We start from the raw sequence: 11,560 nt of genomic DNA on the forward strand, positions 1-11,560 counted from the left end.
TGTTTCTACAGTAATATCACCTTGGTGATTGCTTTTATTTTGTGTTCGCATGTAAAAACTAAAACAAAGAACAAAGATTAATGTGTGTCCTCAGGGATTTGTGTTGGTGTATTGTAGGCTAAACAGTAGGCTAAGATTTATATTGTTAACTGGTAATTGCATGACAATTAATTTCAGGTCATTTTACAAAGTAATGTGAAAATAATGAGTAGTGTAATGAATTACTTTTTAATTATTATAATTTTAATATTATTTTTATTTAATTTTTATTATAATTTCCACTGAGCTCACTGCATGATGTTTGGTATTGTTAGATTATCTCCGGCAAGTTTGGACTTAATCTTCTCATCCTTTCACAGTATGATACAAGTAAAAAGTTGAAGGGTTTTGTGCATGCATTTAATTTAATTTGCAGTTCATTTAAAATCTTTTTTTGAATGCAGTGTCAGCAGCTTATACACAGCAGTGCAGGGTGGTGCTTTTTATACTGTGGCTGCTGGTATAAATGGTTCATTTTTCATTGCATTCACTGGCTCTTCAACAATGAGACCTCCGGCCACGGTCCACTAATATGGTGTTTATAACACCACCCAGTTCTCCTGCTTGTTTTGTGATTGTCCAGTAAAAGTGTTGAATTATCATACTATTACAAAAGACATACATATGAAATTAATGCATATTGAATAGAATTTAAATATTATTATAAAAAGCAAGACTTCTTGCTTTGATCATGCTTCCAGTACACAAGTAGTAAAAAAAACCCAACAGAGATAATTGAAATGGAAAACAGTAACACAATTTGTTATATGTATAAAAAGATAATATATTTGTCCAAAGTATTTCAACACTGAGCATTTTTAAAAATATGCTGTAAAATTTTACATCAATAATGCAACACTAACAATACAACAAAAAGATCAAAGAAACAGTAGAGTTACGCCAAAAAATTATCAGACAAACAGAAAAAAAACAAAGTGTAGAAAAGTAAAAATTCTTAAAAAAAAAAAAAAAAAAACAGACCTGATTTTAGATATATACACATTTACATTGCAACACAGACAGTACAGACAGTTTTTGTACTTTTTCAGAAAATTAAAATTTAAACCTTTGTCTTTAACATAAAATCCAACTTCAGATATTGATTTTTAAAATCTTATAAGAATTCAGAATTCTTGCCTATTGACACAACTCTTGTTTGTTTTCTATCAGCACTCTTCCAACAATCTGAAACTCAAACGCATTCCAGTTCAGCACATTGCCTGGCATGAAGCTCCGATTATTCGAGTAGTTCTGGATCTCACAGGGGGAAAGGGGGTAGTCCCACATGTGGACATCGGACATCATGCCAACAAAGGACTGCTTGATGTCGAATCCCCCACCATAGGTATCCTGTTCCTGAGAAATGGCAAAGAGTTTAATTAGAAGATGTATTGTTCCTTCCCCCCCCCCCCCGATATACACAATAAATATTTAAGAAATTGAACAGACTCTACGGGGCATTTGGAAACTTTTTGAATCTTTACTCGGACTTTTGGTAACACTAAAATTTTTGCCAGCATAGGTTACCATAGATATTTAGCTTAGGCAGTTTAGCACAGAACAGTTTATTCTAGATCATCTTCTTGGGCACCTCTGTGATTTTTAGATGTTTTAGATCTCTCAGAATTTCCTCTGGTGGATCACTAGCGATGATCTTTCACAAGACATTCATGCAAACAATTCACAGATTTTTAATCAGTCTGATATTCATTGTGAAATGGCACATCAGAAAGTGTCAAATGTGCTGGTAGAATGTATGCTCAATTCATTCTAATGAAATAGTCACAAAATGCAATCAATGAATTTGTGAACATATGTTTGGCCAACAGTGCAGTTCATTAAATTGTTTCTATGCTTTTTGTCAAGTAGTCATAAAACAATATCTACTCATCTGGATTCAAGGAACTAACAGTGCTTCCAATTTGATAAAGGATCATTCAGTTAATATCTAGAGGTGTGAGTTGGTTGCACAAGTCAAAGTACAAATCACTCATAACGCACTTAGAATACAATACGTGTCACTTTGGCAGCACAGCTATTCTGTTATATTTTCATATTTTTGATATGTCTAACTGTATGGTCTCAAGCAAAATCATCTACAGTTAGACACCAGTCAAGCTCTGTAATCACTGGCTAAAAACAGTTTGGTGATATCACTGACACATCTTTAAATTGCATGATCTAATAAACTTTGAGTATTTCATTTATGTGTTTTAGTATTCAAATGTATAATTTCTTCTAGCCCCAGAGTATATTATACATATATTGGAGACAGTGTAGTACAGAAATGTCTGGAGTCTCTAGGATCATGGCAAATGGGCTACTGTAAAAAATATTTAAATTTGGTCACTGGGAAAATGTGAAAAAAATGTTTAGTGTAAAATACATCGAACACTTGTTTCAGCACTTCCAGATTACAGGTAAAACATCTGGTCTTGGAACTCTTGAAAACATGTAGCCCATAAAACATACTCCAAATATAAACGCTCTTATGCCGCAATGAACCACATGTCCATGAACATGAACAAATGGATCAAATTTTGAATTTGTATTATATTTGTCAGTGTCTGTTTGTTTGAAGATAAAGTAACAGTTTGCTATGTGTGGTGCTTTGTAAAGGTACCTGTCCTAAGACAATGATAATGGGTCCATTGATGTTGGATCCAGAGCTGGTAAATTTTCTACTTGAGGGGACTCCATCGACCCACAGCTGCATGAGTCCAGAGGTAGCGTCCCACGTAGAACAAATAGAATGCCATGTGTTCAACTTGTAGGCAATCCCTTCAACTTTATTCGCTTTGTTCCTGGCCCACAGTTCAAATAAGCCATTTGCAGCTTTCTTGAATATCAGGAAGTTATTGATAGCAGAGGGTGTAGCCAGAGAGAACAAGGAATAGTCTCTATTGAGGTCAGTAAAGGACCTAAAAGCAGTGAAAAAATGATTTAATAGTCTGATATGCGGTAGTTTCATATTTCTTTATTTAATTCAGTTTGTTTAATCAAAAATACCTGAAACACATGGTTACAGCTCTCAGATCTTGTCTTGATGTAGTCACCCTCACATGAGCTGTGTTGGTTTCTTGTGGGAAGGTGAATATTTTATTTGACAAATCTTTAAAAAAAAAAAAAAAAAAAAAAAATAGAGAAACATATGAATAATGCAAATAGAAAAGGAAGTAATAAGCAGCATACTATAATAAAAATGAATTAATAAAAAATATTAGCGAAAACCTAAAATCAAAACAGAATAATGATTTTTGTTGAAGCTGTTTTTATGGCAAAGTTTGCCCTCCATAGAGCAACAGCACTAGTGTAGCTAATGCTTCACAATAGAACAACACTTCACATTCACGTTAAACATTAACTATAGGAATTCTGTTCCTGCGAAATGGCCGAGAGATGAATTAGCAGCTGTAATGCAATGATTTATGCAATATGATTTATCATTTATGCAATATTTTATCATTACCAATGTGCATTCAAATTGAATGTATACAAATTTCATTGGTAGTGAAAATGTTAAATGCAACCTTTCAAAGCTCGACTTTTCCCTCCTTAATACCTGCCCATATCTGTGTGCCCTGAAACATTCTAGCTGGAAACTCAGATCACTGCATATTGATATTTGCCAGTCTTTGATTATTTCTGATATATTTGGAACTAATCCCTGCCTCTAACACTATGTATCAAATGTATTAAAAAAACAATTACAATAATAGGTATATAATTTGAAAGGAAGGAAAATTGGTTTAGCCAAGTGACAAGTGAACGTATGGTGTGGTGTTTAAACATATTCTGTCTCTTGTCATTGTAAGCTGTGTGGCAGGCAGTGGTTGGACCCAAACACAGGACTGAGACAGAGTATTAAACCTAAAGGTGGCAGTTTTTATTCACTGGCAGAAAAGGAACTTAGAAACACAATACTTGAGCACTAGAAATAAAACCAAAACTCAAACTAGGAAGGATGATCTAAACTGGGAGTTTATGACGTGGCATGACATAACCTGACAAAACATGACAAGTGAGGAACACACAACTAATGCAGAGGACACAACACTGACAGAGAGAAACACAGTGCTTAAATGCACTGAGGGAAAACGAGGGAATGAGACACAGGAGGAGAGCACAGCTGGGAGCAATCAAACCTGATGAGACCAAGGGAAGCGAAACTAGAAACACTGACATGAGATAGGACCTTCAAAGTAAAACAGGAAGCACACGACAGGCACAGACTTGACACTGAGCTAAACCTACACTGAACACGAGGACACAAACAAAACCTAAGAACCAGAATTTACAAAACAGAGAAGAACTTGAGTGCTAGAAATACAAAACTAGAAGTCATAAGCCACCACGGTGAAATACAAAAAACTGAAACACCGGGTCACCGACCCAGGACTGTGACATCTATTCCTGCTTTTCTTTTGAATAAGGATGAAGGAGCTGGTATATATCTAAAACGGTAAACAGTAACATACCTCTAATGTTAGTATTTATCAGCACAGTAGGCTACACACTCTAAAGTCTAATACACTTTTATTGTTATTAATTTTGGTTGCATATGTTAAATACTTAATAATTAAGATAAATAAAAAAATAAAAAGTACTTTGACGAATGGCAGTGCACGATGTCAGCATCACCAGCAGAAGCACCAGCAGCATCTAATACAAAGACATACAAACATAACAATTCAAATTGTATATTGGTATTGGTGATACAAATATATCTGATGTCACTTTCCTCAGTCTTCCGCACCACAATACAGGTAAAAACTGGAAGAGTTTCTGCACATGCAATACATTTTGCTTCACAATGAAAATCATATCTTACCTTTGATACAGTGTCAGGACTCTTTGTGCAACAGTGCAGGAACATGCCTTCTATACTCTGGGTCCTTTTGTGAATGGTTTATTTTTTAACTGTGCTGAATAGTTCCTTTTATACCATGGCTGCTGTTGTAAATGATTACTTTTTTTTATGACAGTCATTGTTTCTGTAAATTTCCAGCTTCCTACTTCCTGCACGTGTGTTTACAACTTACAGGGAATCTGAAAGCATTCACATTCACACCTATAGCAAAGTTTGAATCACCAATCACTAACATTCATGTCTTTGGGTCATAGACATAAGTTAGAGCATGCTGAGTATGCAGAGTAGAGTATGTTTTGACAGTCTTCTCAATTATAAGTAAGTAAGTAAGTAATGTTTATTTATTAAGCGCTTTTCACAGACAGGCAGTCACAGAGCGCTGTACACAAACATTAAAATAAACAGAAAGTTAAGTAACAAAATAGACAATATACACAATATAAAAGGTTAAATGTAAATAAAATTTAAAATTTAAAAAGCGTTGATCATCAGAAGGCTTGTTTAAACAGAAAAGTTTTTAACTGCTTTTAAAAGGATTCCACAGAGTCAACCAAACATAGTTGTGGTGGTAGACTGTTCCACAGCCTTGGTGTCACAGGCTGAAAGGCTATGTCCCCTTTCGTCTTCAGTCGTATACGGGGAAAACCCAACAAACTCTGAGTCTGTGAGCGGAGACAACGAGCAGCAGTGTATTTTGTAAAAAGCTTGGATAAATAATCTGGGGACTGGCCATTTAGTGCTCTGTATGCTAAAACAAGAATTTTAAAACGAATTCTAAAATCAATTGGGAGCCAATGTAAAGAATATAAAATAGGAGTAATGTGAGCATGCTTGCTAGAACGCGTTAGTAACCTGGCCGCTGCATTTTGAATAGCTTGGAGGCGAGAAAGAGATGATTTGTCAAAGTTGGTAAACAGGGCATTACAATAATCTAAACACGATGACACAAATGCACGAACAATTTTTTACAGTTCAGCTAAGAAGACCATTTTTCGCAGTTTAGAAATGTTCCTTAAATGAAAGAAACAGGAACGAGACAGAGATTTTACATGTGAGTCAAGGCCCAGAGAAGAATCAAATATTACTCCCAGATTTCGAATATTTGACTTAGCAGAAGAACAGAAAGGGGCAAGAACCTGACTGATTTTAAAATGTAGTTCAGGAGGAGCTATGATCATGGTCTCGGTCTTGTTCGTGTTTAATACAAGGTAGATGCTAAAAAGCCAATCAGAAACCTGAGTTAAGCACTGGACTAGGGTGGACAGCCTAAACAGCTGATGAGGCTTAACCCTCGTGCTCCCCTTCAGGGCAGCTCCGGACCCTGGGGGTCCCAGAGTACCCCTGGGTCGCATTTCACAGGCCGAGCATCAGGGTTGGCTCCCGCGCCCCGTACACCCACGTTTCCCTCCCTGAATGCCACTCCCGTTTCTATTTTTCTCCTAGTTTCAGGCAGGCTCTATCATGTTCGTCCATGGGAGGCCGCTGTTAACCCTTGTGCTCCCCTTCAGGGCAGCCCCAGACCCCGGGGGTCCCAGAGTACCCCACCCTCAGTAGAGACAGGTGAATGAAAATGTAAAAAAAAAACAGAACGATCATTTGGGGTCGAAGAGTGCCCCAGAGCGATTCTAATGGGTTCGTCAGGGGATCGGGAAAGAAAACGTAGCACTTGGGGACCACGCACAGAAGCTGCTGCGGCAGCATGGGGGTCATTGATACCCCAGTACATGAAAATGAAGCATAATCACAATAATGATAATAATAATAATGAGAAGAAGAAGAAGAAGAAGAATACAACACACAGACGCTTCTGAGTTTTATTTTATTTTATTTGAAATTACACTCACGATACAACTGAGGCAATCTGCAAGGCAAAATAAAAGTCAACAACGGGGTTGAATCAGCCTTTCAAGACAAACGAATCTCAGTAGATACGTCAAGAACAGGTTTGCATGAAAAAAAAAAAGGTTTACATGAAAAAATATCAACAAACTGTCCGTGTTTCAGGCGCTCGGTGCTGTACAGCGCCTCCTGTGGACGAACGTCATAGAGCCTGAAATGGGAGTGGCAGCCACAGAGGGAAATGATGACCTATCCGTAAGCATCATTTAGGGACATGCGCAATAGGGGGGTGCGTTTTTAAAACGCCCCCCCCCCCCCCCCCCACCCCCGGGGGCTGTATTTTTGATTACAATATCAACAAACTGTCCGTGTTTCAGGCGCTCGGTGCTGTACAGCGCCTCCGGTGGCTGTGAATACATGATAAAAATATCAATAAAGTCAATGGAAAGAGCGCGATGACACGCGATTGCGCATCCAGCGAACATGCGGAAGCAGATTTGCGTCGCGAAAACGCCAAAACCCGTGAAACGCGCGTCAGTGTGGCGCGTTTGACTCGCGAAGAAAACCACGCGTGTCAGATTGTGTGTTGCATTTTGTGCACACGCCCGTACCGTGCCAACCGCTGGAGTTGGAAAATATGAACTCCGGTGTCAAATCGCGCCCCGACAACCAATCAGGAGGCCGGTGACGTGGCTGTAACCAGGTCACAGGGGCAGATCAAACCAAAGCCCTTCATTCTTCATTCAGTATGGAGGAAAAACTCATCACTGCCGTGGCTAATCACCCAGAGCTGTATGATGCCAGCTGCTACTTCTACCGAGACAGGAATAAAAAGGACCGAGCTTGGAGGCACAGAAGTGAGGAGATCGGGCAACCTGGTAAGTTCATTCATTCTCCTTTTTAATTTTCAGACTGACCCGATAAAGCCGCGCAAAAGCTAGCAAGCCCGCCTACTGTCCCGCTATTTTCCCACTGATGTACAAATACCTTTCCGCTAACAAGATAATGTGTTTATTCAGAGGACATCTGCAGCACAACACATCTGGCACAACTTCCTCCCACATTTCCGGTCCACGCGCGTGGAAAGATGCAATTTTGAGGCGCGATGGGTTTTTCTTGGACACGCGTTGAGGTACGAATGTGCACGCGTCAAATTAGGGGCGTTTAGGGCGTTTTCGCTCGCCTCTATCGCGTTCGGTGTGAACGCAGCCTGAGACAGCTGTCGGTGACAGACTCGGGCGAAACGTCCTCTTTGAAAGCGTACGCATCCCCCAGGATGGTGTTTCCGGATGCACTCTTTCCCGATCCTGTTTTACCGACCAGAAGGAGTCTCAGTTCTTCACGGGTCACAGAGCCTGCGGGGTTGGGGAAATGATGGTAACATTTGAATCATTCTAGAAAAAAATAAAAAATAAAACATTACGTTACACTAGGCTATTCTTTTGTTATTTTTGTATCGATGTTGACAGCAAGCAGTTTGTCCACATAAAGCGAGTAGCACAAGCAGCACACACCCCTGGATCCGGCCTTTGGTCGGCAACATTTTCAGTAAGCTAAGAAAAGGAGAAAGAAAAAAGAGGTTAAATTAAGGGACATTAAAGGAAAGTCTTTCATGTCAGATTAGCAAGTTAAACCAAACTGAAAATACACGTTGAATAAACCATGGCCCCAAACTGGTTGGTTGTCCCATGTGTTTCCCCATAGCTGCTCCGGGCGCACACACAATGAGCCCTAGTTTCGCGACGCAGGCGTAGCAACAACCTCCTTCTCCTCCTCACTGCCTCCTGTGTGTGTGTGTGGGGGGGGGGGGGAGGTACTGGGTGGGTTCCTCACAGACGCCAAAGCTAAGGGCTCGCCAGCAGGGCCCGTGAGAGCGAGGGTCCGAGGTCCAAACGGAGGGCTGTGTTCGCGAAACCCGCCCTCCACAGAGCTAAGCGTATGCTAGCGAGGCGCTTGAGAACGATGTAGAGGGAGCAAGGATGAGGAGGAGGCAAGGAGTGTCTGAAGTCCAACTGGAGGGCGGTGTTCACACAATAGGCAGGCCAAGCAGCTGCTCTTTCACTAGCGAGGCACATGAGAACGAAGGAGAGGGAGCGAGAAGGACGAGGAGCAACGGAGAGCCCGAGGTCCAACTAGAGGGCGGTGTTCGTGAAACCCGCCCTCCGCGGACCTAAGCATACGCTAGTGAGGAGCATAAACGGAGGGCCGTGTTCGTGTAATGGGCAGGCCAAACGGCTGCTCTTTCACTAGTGAGGCACTTGGGAATGATAGAGAGGGAGCAAGGAGGACGAGGAGGCACGTAGAGCCCGAGGTCCAACTGGAGTGCGGTGTTCGCGTAATAGGCAGGCCACACAGCTGCTCTTTCACTAGCGAGGCACATGAGAACGAAGGAGAGGAAGTGAGAAGGACGAGGAGCAACGGAGAGCCCGAGGGCCTCACCGAAGGGGGTGTTCGCGAAACCGGCCCTCCGCAGACCTAAGCATAAGGCTTGCGAGGAACATAAACCGAGGGCCGTGTTTGCGTAACAGGCAGGCCAAACAGCTGCGCTTTCACTAGCGAGGCTGTTGAGAACAATGTAGAGGGAGCAAGGATGAGGAGGACGCAAGCAGTGTCTGAAGTCCAAACGGAGGGCGGTGTTCGCGTAATAGGCAGGCCAAGCAGCTGCTCTTTCAATAGCGAGGCGCAGGAGAAAGACTGAGAAGGAGCAAGGAGGACGAGGAGCAACGGAGACCTTGATGTCCTCACCAACGGCGGTTTTCGCGAAACCCACCCTCTGCAAATCTAAGCGTACTCTAGCGAGGAGCATGACAAGGATGTAGAGGGAGCAAGGATGACGAGGAGCAATGGAGAACCCGAGGTCCTCACCGAAGGGGGTGTTCATGAAACCCGCCCTCCGCAGACCTAAGCGTACGCTACCGAGGAGCATGAGAACAATGTAGAGGGAGAAAGGATGAGGAGGAGGCAAGGAGTGTCTGAAGTCCAGACGGAGGACAGTATTCGCGTAATAGGCAGGCCAAGCAGCTGCTCTTTCACTAGCGAGGCACAGGAGAACGATGGAGAAGGAGCAAGGAAGACAGGGAGCAACGGAGAGCCCGAGGTCCTCACTTAGGCCCATTTACGCGTAACCCCGGCCCATCCGCCTAAGCGCTCACCTGCGAGGAGCAGGAGAACAGAGCAGAAGGAGGACAGGGAGGCAGGGAGAGTCCGAAGTCCTCACTGAGGCCGGTTTACGCGAACACTGCCGAGAAGGAGACATTGATGATGATGATGATAATAATGATGATGTGAAGTTGATAGTTGTTTCCTCCAGCGGATCCTCCAGTGGTTGCCATCGTAACTTACGAATGTGCGGTGGGGTTGCGAAATACCCCATCGCGATTACAAAGGGGTCACAGTGTACCCACGGAGCAGAGAGCACCCCCGGTCCTCATGAAGGCCAGTTTACATGTAACCTGGGGCCCATCTGCCTAAGCGCTCACTTGCGAGGAGCAGGAGAACGGAGGAGAAGGAGGAAGGAGGACTGGGAGAGTCCGAGGTCCTTACTTAGGCCGGTTTACGCGGACACTGCCGAGAAGGAGACGATGATGATGATGATGATGATGACGTGAAGTAGAGAGTTGTTTCCTCCGGCGGTTCGGCGTCCCTCAATACCCCATTGCTTTCCATCGTAACTTACGAATGTGCATTGGGGTTGCGAAGGCCGGTTTACGCGTAACTCGGGCCCATCCGGCTAAGTGCTCACCTGCAAGGCGCAAGAGAACGGAGCAGAAGGAGGAAAGAGGACAGGGCATCAGAGAGAGTCCGAGGTCCTCACTTAGAACGGTTTACGCGTAACCCGGGGCCCACCTGGCTAAGCGGTAGCCTGCGAGGAGCAGGAGAAAGGAACAGAAGGAGGTAGGAGGACTAGAAGACAGGGGGAGTCCGTGGTCCTCACGGAGGCCTGTTTTCGCGTAACCTGGGGCCCATCCGGCTAAGCGCTCACCTGCGAGGAGCAGGAGAATGGAGCAGAAGGAGGAAGGAGGATGGTGAGGCAGGGAGAGTTGTGGTCCTCACTGAGGCCCATTTACGCGAACACTGCCGAAAAGGAGACAATGATGATGATGATGATTATGATGATGATGATGATGTGAAGTTGAGAGTTGTTTCCTACAGCGGTTCGGGGTCCCTCCAGATCCCAGTGTTTGCCATCGTAACTTACAAATGTGCATTGGGGATGCGAAATACCCTATCGTGGGTACACTTTGACCCCTTAGTAATCGCGGAGTAGAGAGCACCCCCGGTCCTCACTTAGGCCCGTTTACGTGAACACTGCCGAGAGGGAGACGATGATGATGATGATGATGATGTGAAGTTGAGAGTTGTTTTCTCCGACGTTTCGGGGTCCCTCCATACCCCAGTGTTTGCCATCGTAACTCACGAATATGCATTGGGGTTGAGAAATACCCCATCACGATTACTAAGGGGTCACAGTGTACCCACGTAGTAGAGAGCACCCCCAGTCCTCGCATAGGCCGGTTTACGCGTAACCCGGGGCCCAGCAGCTAAGCGCTTGCCTGCGAGGAGCAGGAGAACGGAACAGAAGGAGGTAGGAGGACTAGGAGGCAGGGAGAGTTTGAGTTCCCCGCTTAGGCCGGTTTACGCGTAACCCGGGGCCCATCCAACTAAGTGCTCGCAGGAGCAGGAGAACAGAGCAGAAGGAGGTAGGAGGACAAGGATGCAGGGGGAGTCCGAGGTCCTCATGGAGGGCAGTTTACGCGAACACTGCCCTCTGCAAAGCTAAGCGTCCGACAGCGAGGCGCAGGAGAACCGAGG

The 11,560-nt window shown here is 43.6% G+C and overlaps 1 protein-coding gene across 2 annotated transcripts; it reads right to left on the reverse strand.

Annotated features, from left to right (window-relative positions):
• Positions 1-1,059: 1,059 nt before the first annotated feature.
• On the reverse strand, positions 1,060-4,934 carry LOC100712440 (serum amyloid P-component). Of its 2 annotated transcripts, XM_019350313.2 has the most exons (5): positions 4,871-4,934; positions 4,647-4,701; positions 3,049-3,151; positions 2,663-2,960; positions 1,060-1,395 (listed from the first exon to the last, which is right to left on the reverse strand). In XM_019350313.2, exons 1-5 carry the CDS (start codon positions 4,913-4,915, stop codon positions 1,177-1,179), a joined length of 720 nt encoding a protein of 239 aa, XP_019205858.1. In that variant the 5' UTR covers positions 4,916-4,934; the 3' UTR covers positions 1,060-1,176. The 2 variants fall into 2 exon arrangements, with proteins under 2 accessions (XP_019205858.1, XP_019205859.1); XM_019350314.2 differs by lacking the exons at positions 4,647-4,701; positions 4,871-4,934 and adding an exon at positions 3,602-4,379.
• Between the last annotated feature and the right edge of the window lie 6,626 nt (positions 4,935-11,560).

Source organism: Oreochromis niloticus, linkage group LG22 (genome assembly GCF_001858045.2).
Source record: "Oreochromis niloticus isolate F11D_XX linkage group LG22, O_niloticus_UMD_NMBU, whole genome shotgun sequence".
NCBI classification, from domain to species: Eukaryota; Metazoa; Chordata; class Actinopteri; order Cichliformes; family Cichlidae; genus Oreochromis; species Oreochromis niloticus.

What these genes read in the sequence shown, in the direction of transcription:
- LOC100712440 (XM_019350313.2), bottom strand. Translation starts at nt 4,915, where the DNA reads ATGTTCCTGCACTGTTGCACAAAGAGTCCTGACACTGTATCAAAG. An exon ending in GTGCACTGCCATTCGTCAAA is followed by an intron (nt 3,152 to 4,646) that starts GTACTTTTTATT and finishes TTTTTTTTAAAG; the next exon opens with ATTTGTCAAATAAAATATTC. An exon ending in GCTGTAACCATGTGTTTCAG is followed by an intron (nt 2,961 to 3,048) that starts GTATTTTTGATT and finishes CACTGCTTTTAG; the next exon opens with GTCCTTTACTGACCTCAATA.